General features: G+C 35.8%; 1 protein-coding gene and 1 pseudogene across 1 annotated transcript in view; one reads left to right on the top strand and one right to left on the bottom strand.

Moving 5' to 3' along the window:
* The window catches only part of HSPA4 (heat shock protein family A (Hsp70) member 4), a 38161-nt gene extending 24350 nt beyond the window's left edge, over window positions 1-13811 (top strand). Inside the window, exons 8-19 of the mRNA XM_011362301.2 lie at window positions 1968-2044; window positions 3265-3416; window positions 3926-4032; window positions 4465-4598; window positions 5611-5792; window positions 6809-6898; window positions 8818-8970; window positions 9836-9961; window positions 10487-10594; window positions 12021-12140; window positions 13192-13353; window positions 13566-13811. Coding sequence (XP_011360603.1) covers window positions 1968-2044; window positions 3265-3416; window positions 3926-4032; window positions 4465-4598; window positions 5611-5792; window positions 6809-6898; window positions 8818-8970; window positions 9836-9961; window positions 10487-10594; window positions 12021-12140; window positions 13192-13353; window positions 13566-13769 — 1615 coding nt within the window. The 3' untranslated portion in view covers window positions 13770-13811. The remainder of the gene's footprint in view (window positions 1-1967; window positions 2045-3264; window positions 3417-3925; window positions 4033-4464; window positions 4599-5610; window positions 5793-6808; window positions 6899-8817; window positions 8971-9835; window positions 9962-10486; window positions 10595-12020; window positions 12141-13191; window positions 13354-13565) is intronic.
* On the bottom strand, window positions 725-843 carry LOC111741208 (annotated as a pseudogene).
* Window positions 13812-14022: the final 211 nt, after the last annotated feature.

A 14022-nucleotide genomic window follows, 5' to 3' on the forward strand; every position in this document is an offset into this window, starting at 1 on the left:
CACTTCTTTTTCTCATACTTCGTTATTAGAGTTATAGGAATGCTATGGATTTTTGAACATTGATTTTGTATCCAGAGACTTTACTGTATTTGCTTATTGTTTCTAGTAGTGTTCTTGTGGCGTCTTTAGGGTTTTCTATAAAGAGAATCATGATTTAGCTTCTTTCACTTAATATGTTTTAGGTTCACCCACATTGTAGCATGTATTAGTACTTCATTGCTTCTTAGGGCAAATAATATTCCATTTGTATGGCTATACCACATTTTATTTATCAGTTCCTCAGTTGATGGACATTTGGGTTTTTACCTTTTAGCTATTGTGTATATTGCTGCTATGAAATTTATGAACAAATATTTGAGTATCTTGCTTTCACTTCTTCTGGGTAAATACAGAGGAGTGGAATTGCTGGGTCCGGTAGTACTTCTGTGTTTAGCTTTTTCAGGAATTGCTTGCTATTAGGAATAAAACTATCATTTTGCATCCCTACTAACATGTAAGAGTTTTTATTGCTACACATCCTCACCAGCCTTTGTATTAGTGACCTCGAATTTTTTGCCATTCTTTGGGTATTTTCTCTACCTCTATAAATTTTTCTCTTTTTGAGATATAATTCATAAAAAGTGACTTAATTATTTATTTATTTTAGGTGAGGCAACTCTTGGTTGACCTCACAGATTGCAAGGACCTTGTCAGTTTACAATCCCTAATTTTTTTTTATTTTTTACGCCTACAGCACTTGGTCTTTCTAGGTGGTCTCCCATCTAAGAACTAATCAGGCCCGACCCTGCTTAGCTTCCGAGATCAGATGGGATCAGGCTTGTTCAGGGTGGCATGGCTGTAGACAAAAGTTACCCTTTTAATATTCACAGAATTGTGCAGCCATCACCACAACCCAGTTTTAGAATATTTTCATCAACTCATAAAGAACCCCTAAATGAGCTGTCAAGCTGTGGAAAGACCTGGAAAGAAGTGAAAGAAGCCAATTTGAAAAGGCTCCATACTATATGGTTCCATACGGCCTTCTGGAAACAGCAAAACTATGGAGACACTAAAAAGATCAATGGTTGGCAGTGGTTCAGAGGAGGGAGGTGTGGAGCATGGAGGATTTTTATTTTTAGGGCAGTGAAACTATTGAAACTGTGATACTGTAGTGGTGTATACTTATCATTCATTATACATCGTCAAAACCTTTTGAACCCTAATATATACTATCATATGTATCAATATTGGCTCATCAGTTGTTAAAAATATATCACACTAATGCAAGATGTCGGGGACTGTGGGGGGGCAGAGATGAGGGCATATGGGAATTCTTTGTATTTTCTGTTTATTTCTCTGTAAACCTAAAACTAAATCTGTAAATCTAAAAAATTAAATCTAAAAATTAAGTAAAGAAAAAGAAGCTATATCCATTAGCTGTTTTCCCTCTCTTTCCTTCCCCAGCCCTAGGCAGCCATCAGTCTACTCTCTGCATCTTTAGATTTATGTATTTTGAACATTTCCTATAAATGGAGTCATACATGTTCTTTTTTGATTGAATTTTACCTAGCCTGATGTTTCCAAAGTTCTTCTGTGTTCTAACATGTGACCGCCTCTTTTATTGTATTCATTCGTTTCTGTTGCTGAATATACTTGATGGACTTCAGGGTTCCCCCCGCCCCCCACTGTTTTGACTGTTTACAAATAATGCTACTGTGAACTTTCATATGCAAATTTTCGTTTAGTCATGTTTTTAATTCTCTTCACTATATACCTCAAGTAGAATTGTTGGGTCATATTGTAGATAACTCTATGTTCAAATTTCGAGGAATTGTCAAACTCTTTTCCAGAGTGGCTATACCATTTTATAGTCCCATCAGGAATGTGTGAGGGATCTAGTTTCTCTACATCCTTGCCAATACTTGTTAATACTGGTCTTATAAAAGTAATGAATGTAATTTAACTTTTTGTGTTTTTTTTTTTCATAGAGGTAAATTTCTAGAGATGTGTGATGATCTCTTATCTAGAGTGGAGCCACCACTTCGTAGTGTTTTGGAACAAGCCAGTAAGTATTTATGTGATTGAATTGTTTGTATATCTCATACTCTTTGGAAATGTTGTTTCTTACTTTTTTTTCAGTTATACAGATTTTTATTGTACGAACTACTTCAGTGCTATATTAAGCTTTATATGTTCCTTCTGGAGTGCCCCTTTTCCTTAGTAATCTTTTGGTAATGATGTCTAGGGAAATCTAAACATTTTCCCAAGAAACCTGATTCAGGCTCAAAGATGGATATAAACGTTTCCGTTACTTCATCGTGGTAAAAATTGTCTTGCAGTGCTGCTTTAGTAGTCTTGTGGGCTTTTCTGTCAATGAAATCTTTTTGCTGAGTGACAAATAGAACAAAGGGAGGATATCATGACCACATTTGTACTTTAACTTGATGCTTTTTTATTACGGAATAAAAAGTAGAAGTTTGATTTAAGAATATATTACTAATTTTCCCTAAACCTTGACAAAAGTTTACCTGGAGTCCACTGTGGGGTTGGTTGCTAACTATTTCTGAGAGTTGAAAGTACTGTCAGCTTGACAGGCTCAGCTCTTAAATCACAGTGATTATTTCAAACGGACATGTTCTTTCCACACTGGGACAGCCCGTTTCTTTAAATAGCCCTTCTTAACAAATTGTCCATGTTTATTACATAAAATGTGACCAGGAAACCAGGTGCTAGTGAGAGGTGTTTTATGAGTGACAGCAGAGCCTTGGTGTGTACTTTCTTCCCTTCTGATACAAGGAGAGCGTGCCTGTGTCACATCATGGACTATGCTTAAGCCCTGGGCAGAGGGCTGGAGTGGCTAGATGTGCATCTGAACACCTCCTTTCTTTCACGCCCTGTCAGGGCGATCCAGTATTTCAAGGCCCTCTTTACTTCCTTGTGGCTGAGTTTACTATTCACGTTTTAACAGTTCTTTAACAATTCTTTCAGAGATTATAGGACATTGTGTGTTCCTGGCCGTCACTTCCTAAATCCCAGGATTACTATGCCACCCTGCCCTCATTATTTTGAGAATCTAAACATACCTACTTGTTTCTAGATGCCGCACATGTGTGCATGTGAACACACGCTTTGGCACGCGTGCTGGTTGAGGGGATGAAGGAGTGGTGGGGTTTTGTTAAACATCTGTGAGGTATTTTGTTGTGATAAGGTGTATTGCTCTTTTATTTTACTGTAAAATACTAATTTAAAGATTTTAAAATCTAAATGTCTAATCATTTAAAATAGAGTTAAAGAAAGAAGATATCTATGCAGTGGAGATAGTTGGTGGTGCAACACGAATCCCTGCAGTAAAAGAGAAGATCAGCAAATTTTTTGGTAAAGAGCTCAGTACAACACTAAATGCCGATGAAGCTGTCACTCGAGGCTGTGCACTGCAGGTGAGCTTTCTTCCACAGGTAGCCACTTATAGGTCATTGTAACAAGAGTGCATTGGTTTCATGTATCTGATAACCTGGGGTTAGCTCACGGTGACCTCTGGTAAGATTCTGAAACTTTTATTTTAAAATGGATATCAGAGGTGGCATTTATACATGGAATTGTACGCTATAACATTTAATAAGATGAATTAACTTACTAGAAATATAGGTAAGCCTGAAATATTACTAGAATTTGGCATATTATCTATTGTATATTTATGAAGTAGCATTATACACCAAATAAGTAAAGGTTGGGGTTAATGAAAAATGATAAGGAACAGCTAGCTTATATAGGTAGTTTGACAAATGAAGAAGTTTGTAAAGCTGCTTATTCAGACACCATTAAATTATTAATGTAAATATTTAAAAACCTTTGATGCTCTTCTGAAGTCTAATTTTTATAGCTCTCCTAATATCAGTTCATAATGTTTATACTTATCAAATGGAATTTTAAAAAATTATTATTCTAGTGTGCAATCTTATCGCCTGCATTCAAAGTCAGAGAATTTTCTATCACTGATGTAGTACCATATCCAATATCTCTGAGATGGAATTCTCCAGCTGAAGAAGGGTCAAGGTAATAGCATTTATTGATCTTTTTAATACTTAAAGTTAATTCAGTGTTAAGTCTGTGTAAAACATTATTCAACTTATAAAAATATTCAACTCTTATTCAACTTATAAAAATCCGTAACATTTTGTTACAGTACATGAAGCAAGGTGATTACTTACTTTAGTCATCAGAATAAACTCGTATCCTTAGTTAGTTTCATATATTTTATTCTGCTGAAATAATTGGTGTCTTTTGTGCTGATCGAAATATATTTCTTTTTTAAAAACTGACGTGTGTGTTTGTGTGTATATTGTTTTTGGAAACTGTTATAATCTGGAAATTATGTCAGTCGAGAAGAGTAACTAAAGCTATATAATAATTATAAACCTAGACTACATGGACAAAAGTGTTAGGAATATCTTAAATTTGTGTTTTTGTCTTTTTTTCTCTGTTCAGTGACTGTGAAGTCTTTTCAAAAAATCATGCTGCCCCTTTCTCTAAAGTACTCACATTTTATAGAAAGGAACCTTTCACTCTTGAGGCCTATTATAGCTCTCCTCAGGACTTGCCCTATCCAGATCCTGCTATAGGTAAGTAAAGAGTTGAGAATTGGCGGTGGGGAATGGGGAAATATATGCACACACACAAATACATACATACCTGGGAGAACTGGGATAAGCAGAACAGGTACAATATTCTGAAATTAGGATATTTTAGATTACCAAAAAAACTCTCTTCTCTTCTTGTTACCAGGTTCAGAACCGGTAGGATGGCCGGTATTTAATTGGATTTCCTATTGTTGGGGCAGTATTTCTTGGTTAATGCATGTTGTAGGTATACCGTGTACATAATGTGGTGCTAGATTGTAAAAGGCATTAAATTCAATTTTGACCCTAACATAGACTTATAAGATGTACACAGAAAATGATTAGGAAATTGTGATATCAGTATCATAAATTATGGAACTATATTGTTTAGAGTCTTCATAGACTCCAAGAAACTTATAATCTGGAAATAGTACCAGTTGAGGAGAGAGAAAGAGTTATATAATGCTTAACAGGATCTAGAATACATGTGTAAGTATTAGGAATATCCTGAATGGCACTTAGAAGCTGTGGAAAGTTAACCTGCTGTTTTTCTCATTTAGTAAAAAGTTCTGTGAATTAAAAAACATAAGTAGAACATTGGTTTAGTAATTGAATCTAGAAATGGCAGTTTCTTGATAAATGATAAAAACACTCCATAGTGGGTTTTTTTTTTTAAGTAGACGTGAATGTGACAAAATTGTTTTAGGAATTTATCTGGCAGTAACATGTGAAGGTGATTTGGAATACGGAACTGAAGGGGAAGAAATGTTTGGAGTGATTAGGAGATGTTTGAGTCCTTAGTTGGGACAAGATGAGAATTTGACTATATGTGAAAGAGAAAGGAGAAATCTGATGATTTCGTAAGATTCTAAGCGTAACCACTTTGCATATTTGAGTTGTCATATTACTGACTTGTCATTCACAAATGGGCATAATTAGCCATCTGTGCGTATACTCATGTTTGCATTCCTCCTCTCAGGTGGTTTGTTCTCTTTTGTCTTTCGTCTCTCCCTAGCTCAGTTTTCAGTTCAGAAAGTCACTCCTCAGTCTGACGGCTCCAGTTCAAAAGTGAAAGTCAAGGTTCGAGTAAATGTCCATGGCATTTTCAGTGTGTCCAGTGCGTCTCTAGTGGAAGTGCACAAGTTCGAGGAGAATGAGGAGCCAATGGAGACAGATCAGAATGCAAAGGAGGAAGAGGTAATTTGGACATTTTATACCATTTACAATGCCCAGAGAAGACTTGTCTAGAAATTCTAGCAAATAAACTGGATGACAAGTGAGGAACATTGTGACAGAGCTGTTGAGTGTGGGTTTGCAGGCAAAACCTCACCTCCCCGCCAGTATGGGTGAACCTAGCAGAAAGTCTTTACACAGAATTTATATAGAAATGGAACATAATTGACTCCCTCCTTTAGACCATGCAATTCCCAGTTTGAGTTTTTAATTCTTCCTGCTAACTAAAGAATCTTGAGTCTCACTTGATTGTTTTCACAAGTAGACTGGATTTTACACTCATTTGTTGGAATCATGCACTGAGTCTCGTCTTTATTGTGCATCAGGATCAAGGTTTTATAAAACTACAGATGCCTGGGTCTCATCTCCAGAGGTTTGAGTTGATCTGGGCGAGGCCCCAGGGATCAGTCGTTTTAAAAGCCTTCAAGGTCATTCTCTTGTGCTGTAGGCATTGAAAGCCACTGATTGAGGGTCTCCACAAACTTCTCTCTTCTTTTTCATTATTGAGTCTTTTAACAGAATTCTCAGGGTATCCACCTCTCCTAATACATGCCGTGGTTGTACTTTTGAGAATGAAAAGCCTGATTTAAAAAGTGCTTGAAAAGTTAAGATTTTTTAGAGAAATTTACTGATGCGGAAACTTGGAGAAACTCATGCTGTCTTCAGATTGTGTTAAATATTGCCGCACTGTGTACTGTGAGTACTTAATGGTTTATAAAGCAGTTCTGTAGCCACTATTTATATACGGGTAGGGCAGAGCAGGTGTTATCTCCAATGTACAGATGTGGTAACAGGTCCAGAGAGGAAAGTGTCTGCATTCCAGGTTAATATTTGTATCATAGCTGGTACCTGAGCCTAGGTCTTCTGATGGCTGGGAATTCAGCTGGAATTAAGTACCATGTGATTTCGCCGCTGTGTCATGAAGGTTGCTTAGTCTTTGGTATTAACTCGTTTAGAATTTGATGTGACCTATTTTTCAGAAGATGCAAGTGGACCAAGAGGAACCACATGTTGAAGAGCAACAGCAGCAGACGCCTGCAGAAAATAAGGCAGAGTCTGAAGAAATGGAGGTATAAATTGTATTTTAGAGGATGAGTTAGAGTCTCTTCACATACATGGGTTTTGGCCATGTTTTTACTGTCTTGGAGAGTGTAGTTATTAGGAATTCTTCCTGTATTTGAATAGTTTTTAAGCAAAATTTTGTAGTATGTTTGAGAGTACATATGGTGAAATGGTCTTTAAAATCTATGCTGGTCAGTGTACAAGAAGAAAGCTCTAGTCTGGTAATTGGTTCATGCTGGTCTCTGAATGTCTGTTGATAGTTATCCTGCGTATTCTTTACTGATAAACAAGATAGTTCTTTCATATTTTGTCAACTCTTCAAAAACTTGTCCTTTTGTTAAAAGATATTGTTTTAAATAATAATGTATTTAAACATTTTGTAAATAATGTAATATATTTATTCATTTATTTAAATGAATACGTAATATACTTGTTTAATTCTAATTTTTGAGTTTTCATGTTTAAATTTGTTGTCAGCATTGTAAACACTTTTTCTTTCATGCTGTTTATGACATTGTAATATATAATCTAACCTTTAGTGTTTCTGATTGTGGCATTTAAAAAAGTTTGGCAAAGCCTTGATGAGGTGGCTTAAGTCTTTTATCTATTTTCATATCAGTTAACAAATTTTAATTTACTTTAGCTGCATAAATAATTGTAAAAAAGAAAATAATAGAGGAAATTATGGTCACAGATGGTTTAGTCTGCTATACGCCTTTTCCGGCTGGGTTGGGACAGTGGAAGAGTGAAGTGTGCATCCTCCCATGTATTTGTGGAAGGTGGGGGAGGAGGAGAAAGGAGAGGTGCCACCTGCCACCCCCGCAAATGCCAAGCAGCTATGGGAAGTTTCAGGGTGGTTATTACTGAGGCTTCTTCCATGAGGTGGCTTGGGAACTGGCACTTTTCACAGTATGTGCTGTTTCAAAGGGAAATGAAATACAAGTGATACATAAATTTTAGCAATTGACTTGTTACTTGGATAGGAGGTGGGGAATGGCTTTGAAATCTTGCCTTATGTCATAGAGTAAATTGAATTCCAAATGAATTTGAAAATTAAAACAACTTCAATGAATATTTTTCTAATCTTTAGACCAGGAAGGGCTTTCAAAGCATAAAAGCAATGAAAGTAATCACGGGAAAAGATGGTAGATTCAATAATAAAAACTTGCATAGATAAATAATGTAAAGTTAGAAAAATTTAGAAAAAAGTTGAAGAGTCAGTCACTTTGGGGACTAAAAGAATGATGGATGAAATATGACTAAGCAATTTCAAAAAATAAGTATGGTTTATAAGTGTGTGAAAAAGGTTATTGACCCAAAGAAAATAATAGTGACATGATGGTAAACAGATTCCTGTTTGTGGCCAGGGTGCAGTAGAGTGGATTCTCTCATTCCTTGTGAGAATGTAAATAGGTACAGACATTCTGGAAATCATATCGATAATGTTTCTGATCCAAAAATTGTATACCTTCTCCCCACTGATTTCTTTTGTATGTCTATATGTTTAGATTAGATTGGAAGAATATTAGAGAAGAGTTAATAGTGACTATATATTGATCGTGGGATTATGGGAGGTGGTTGTGTGAGTGTAACAGTTTAGTAGTGTTAAGTATATTCACATTGTGATGCAACTAGCCTCCAGAACTTTTCATCTTGCCAAACTGAAACTCTGTACCCATTAAACAACTCCCTATTTCCCCAACCCTAGTCCCCCTCGCTCCTGGAAACCACCATTACTTTCTCTATGGATTTGACTACTTTTATAATATTTATATTTTTAATTTCGCAGATATTATAAGAATTAGTCCTAGGTTATTTAGATCATCAGAAAACAAAGTTAATAAGAAAGCAAAAACAGCTTTTGAAATGTGATTTGGAAGTTTAAGATCGTTTATGTGTTTGTCCTTAATGATTTCTGTTATTTTAGACCTCTCAAGCTGGATCCAAGGACAAAAAGATGGATCAACCACCTCAAGCCAAGAAGGCAAAAGTGAAGACCAGTACTGTGGACCTGCCAATTGAGAATCAGCTTTTATGGCAGATAGACAGAGAGATGCTCAACTTGTACATTGAAAATGAGGTGGTTATTTCAAGTCTTATAGAATAATAAGCTAATAAATTAATGTAACATAGTGTTTAAACTCTGTGTCTAATGACCATTACACATTTTTGGTGGTTTTCAGTTTGAGAAAAAATAATTTTAGATTTTTGGGTACTGCAAAGGCAAGTTTAATCAATCCCTTGTAATGCCATATTCTTTCGTGGCGATACTGCGTCCGCATTGTGAGAAGCTCTATTATGAAATCTTTAACATTATGGCTTTGCTAGGGGAGGTGTCGTTCATGTTTGGGTGTATGAGTAAATTGGTTCACTAGAAGTAGGAATGTTTGAGGTGGTGGGTCCTGGAAGCTGATGGCAGGAGAAACCACATAGCATTAATGGTAGCATTGTTTTGTTGATTAGCTCCTTCTGTAGCCAGTCAGTATGTAACTCTTGTTATGGTGAGTGATGTAAAATAAGGTTGGGGATGTTGGAGCATATTGAATTAATTGTTGTCTGTGAGGTTTCTTACCATGTATGCATTGGATCTTAGAATAGTTTTGTTTTATAGGATGTTTAGCATTTATACTATATGAATAAATTTGATTTTTCTTGGTATTCCATAGGAATAATAATACAGCAGAGAATAACACCTTCGTGCTAATAGTTTCGTAAAGTTCTCTTTCTTAATTATTTTTAAAAATTTTTTCTAAGCATACCCCCCAAAGTTCTCACTTGATCTTCATCATTTACTGAGGACTCGTGCTTCCAGCTCGTTCTTGGATGATTTGCAGAACTAAAAGGATTTGGGAAAGAAGCATATCCTACTTTTATGATTATGTTATTTAATACTTAAGAGGAAATTGTCTCAGTTGTCCAAATGTCTGATTTTTCACTGTTCTCAGGGTAAGATGATTATGCAGGATAAGCTGGAGAAGGAGAGGAATGATGCTAAGAACGCAGTGGAAGAATATGTATATGAAATGAGAGACAAGCTTAGTGGCGAATATGAAAAATTTGTGAGTGAAGATGTAAGTATATCCCACAGTGTGCCTACCTGTTATATGTGTTCTGGGAGCATCCTTAAATGTGTTAGAAGGGAAGTGTGCATCTGTAAGTATATAGCAAAATGATTAAAATGTACTTTTTTGAGGTAATAGTTTCTATATATGAGTGGAATGTTTCCTAAAGTTAATCTTTATGTATCACTTTTTGATACTTTCACATGCTGCTATTTACCTAGTATCTTTCTTTAAAGCAGCTCACTTTCTCCTGATGGTTTACTTTAACTTACTTATTTTTAAATGTAGTTTTTAATTCTGAAATTTTCAAACACACCCAAATGTCCCTTACAGCAGAGAGAATAATATAATAAAATTCCCTATACCTAATAAGCAAAACAACACTTGGCCAGTTTTGTTTTTTATATTCCCTGTCTCTCCCCTCCTCTCATATTTTAAAGCAAATCCAGATACATTGTGGTCTGCACCTGTGACTCCATTGGTGAATCAACTGATTTTTGATTGACCTAATTACAATATTGTCTTCATCTTCAGGATCGTAACAGTTTTACCTTGAAACTAGAAGATACTGAAAATTGGTTGTATGAGGATGGAGAAGACCAGCCAAAGCAAGTTTATGTCGATAAATTGGCTGAGTTAAAAGTAAGTGACTCTTGAAAGCAGAAGTGTTCCGAATGCGTGGTATAGTTTCCAAGGAGAGCATATCAGAATTGGGAGGAATTCTTAAGTCAAGTAGTGAAGACAGGCTGAAAGTGATTGAAGAACTATTCGCTTTATCACTTAGGTTCATTATGTCACTTTTAGAGCCTCATAGTAACAAAAGAATTTTTCTGAAAACTGAGTTGAGACAAATATTCACTGAATTGGAGATTGAGGGCATTCTTGGTGTCAAGAGATACAAAGACTAGCAAGATATTCCTCTTCTAAAGGCACCTGTATAGCTGTGGCAGGGTTGTGTATACAAATAAAGCAGAACTTCTGATTTTGTGTATAAAGAATCTGATCGTTAAACCTTAGGGTTAAACGTACAGAGAACTATCTAAAGTTGAGGTCTTGTGCAAGTGCACAAAAACTTTCCACGATTCTCTGGATCACTTAGTTTCTTGTCAAAGGGGACTAGGAACTAACCTGGAGTGGCGCAGTGGTCAGGGACAGAGCCCGCAGTTTCCTGTCATTCTGGCAAGAATAACAAGACCCTCCAGTGAGATCCTTCTCACTGAGTTCATTTATTTGTTTTACATTTTATTATGGGAGATGTCAAACCACATGAAAGTAGAAGAATAGCTTCAACTGTTGTCAACTTACGGCCGGTTTTCTTTGATTTCCATTCCCTCCCACTTTTATTTGAAGCAAGTCTTGTAGTATTTAAAACAATATTTATTAAAGCAATATATATTTAAAAGGAAATGCCACCTTAAGCTCTACCATTATACCTAAAAGAAGTTCCTTAAGATCACTATTAATATCACCACATATTCAGTTTTCAAGTTCCAGTTGTTTCATAATTTATTTCATAAATTAGTTTGTTTGACTCAAGATCCGAATAAGGTCAATACATTTGTTGGTAAGTCTCTTAAAACTGTGTCTGTAGTTATTGCATCGTTTCTCCCCACTTTCTTAGTTGATGAAAAACACTAGATCATTTGTCCTGTAGGATTTTATTGATTTTCATCTCTGTGGTGCTTAATAATATCTAGTAAATTGGTGGTTAGATCTAGAGGCTTTGTCAGATTCAGGTTAAAAAATTTGGGGGGGCAACGGTACTTCATTTTCAGTGTTGTATATTATTCTCAGGAGGCACCTAGTATTTTGTTGTCTCCCTTCTGTGTATTGAGAATTAGGGCTTAGGTGATAAGTTGAAGTGGCTCTACATGGCACAGGACTGAGGTAGATTTTCATATCTAATCTGAGTATGTATGGGCTGGGGGAAAAATATTTAACTTTTTATATATAGCACATGGAGACAAAATGTGCTTTAATCCATAATCGATCTTAATAATAGTAGAAATAATACTATGATAGTTTAAGCTGCTCTATAAAGAATTTGTATATTCTCTCTTCTGTTAAGACTCTAGGTCAACCTATTAAGATAAGATTCCAGGAATCTGAAGAAAGACCAAAATTATTTGAAGAACTAGGGAAACAAATCCAACAGTATATGAAAGTAATCAGCTCTTTCAAAAACAAGGTATCTTTTTTTTTTTTACTCTTCCCTACTGTTGTTTTGGTAGAGTTAAGTTTTGAGGCATTTACATAGTTTTCTCTTCTTCTTGTTAGTGTTATTTAATAATATTGTTTTCTTTTTTAATGTTAATGTAATGTGTATTTTATTGACTCTTATCAAGAACCCTGGGATTTGCTGCTTCTGTGTAATAGGTAGAATCTAGAATTGAGCAATGCTGTTCAGTTTTCCTTTTCTTGCTGTGAAATGCTTCATCAGTGACTTAGCCTGCTCCATCGTGGTCTTTCTGAGAACATATAGGCATGTAATTTGGCTTGTTATGCAGATGTGATTTTTTTCTTAACAGTAAACTGCCTGTCAGTTTTCAAGCACTATATGATACACACTTCATAAATATATTATCTCATTAGATCCTCACAGTACCCATATGAAGTAGCCGGTAGTATCAACATTTATAGATAACTTCTAACTTCTTTAAGCCTCACCATCCGTACAGTAATACCCACAGTTACTGCTGTTGAGGGAGCTGGGCCTTGGCCTGTGATCTGACTCCAGAGTTCGGGTTCTTAACCACTCTGCTATGATCTGGGTTCTCAGTGTATTGTCTGTGTAAGAAATAAGAAAGATAAATAGTGTGTGTGTGTGTTTTAATTTTGCTTCTGAAAGGCCTTCTTTAAAAAATTGTATTCATTATTATTTTGGTTTGTAATGAGCATGCCTAAACCTCAGCTCTCATATCTAATGCCATTGATTTTTTTGAGTTGTGAAATTTTCTTCATAATATTTTGCGTAAAGCATATTTATACCGTCAAAGCCTTTTTATTGCCACCTTTTATATGTTTCTGACCTTTAAATTTATTTCCAAATGTTTTAAAAATTGGAGTTACTTTTCCTTTCTTGAATTTTTAAGGGATCGAATGTCTTTTTAGAAGGCGAGGCTAAATGTGCTCTATTTTTAGAATGATTGTAACTTCCTGAAAGATCGTGAAGTACTAGACGATACTTGGGTAGGGGGATTGTCATCCTTTGACACTGTCTGGTTGGCTTCTGGTTGCAGGAGGACCAGTATGACCATTTGGATGCTGCTGATGTGGTGAAGGTGGAAAAAAGCACAAATGAGGCCATGGAGTGGATGAACAAGAAACTGAATCTGCAGAACAAGCAGAGTCTGACCATGGATCCAGTTGTCAAGGCAAAGGAGATCGAAGCTAAAATTAAGGTGTTTTATGGCTTTAAATATTAAATAGTCTTTTCTTGTCAGCCTTGTTTTTTATTATTAATAGTCCTTAAAGGGACATTTAAGAGGGAACTTCATTATTGCATCTTAGCTTCTTGCTTGGGCATTGGGTAGGAGAAGGTGGACTTAAGTTTCATGTGTCATGTAGAATTTGTTATTTTATAAGAAACCAGTTTTCTCTTGTACTATTTTAGGAGCTGATGAGTATCTGTAGCCCTATAATTTCAAAGCCCAAACCCAAAGTGGAACCCCCAAAAGAGGATCAAAAAAACACAGAGCAGAATGGACCAGTGGATGGAGAAGGAGACAGCCCAGGCCCTCAGGCTGCTGAGCAGGGTACAGACACAACTGTGCCTTCGGATTCAGACAAGAAGCTTCCTGAAATGGACATTGATTGATTCCAACAATTGTTTATATTAAAACAGACTATTATAAAGCTTTAAGTTGTCAACTTTGTTCTAAATATCTACTAGAGCAATCAAATACTGGACATTTCTTAGTCAGTTTTTAGGGGATTTGCGGGGAGGGCATATAGGTACTGTATGGAGCATTTTGACTTCTAAATAGTTAGATACAGAAATTAAGTGCATTGTATCTTTTTCATAATGGTACTATTTAGAAGCCCAGTTAGTCTTACTGAGCTTATGCTTC

Source organism: Pteropus vampyrus, unplaced genomic scaffold (assembly GCF_000151845.1).
Source record: "Pteropus vampyrus isolate Shadow unplaced genomic scaffold, Pvam_2.0 Scaffold74, whole genome shotgun sequence".
In the NCBI taxonomy this organism is placed as follows: Eukaryota; Metazoa; Chordata; class Mammalia; order Chiroptera; family Pteropodidae; genus Pteropus; species Pteropus vampyrus.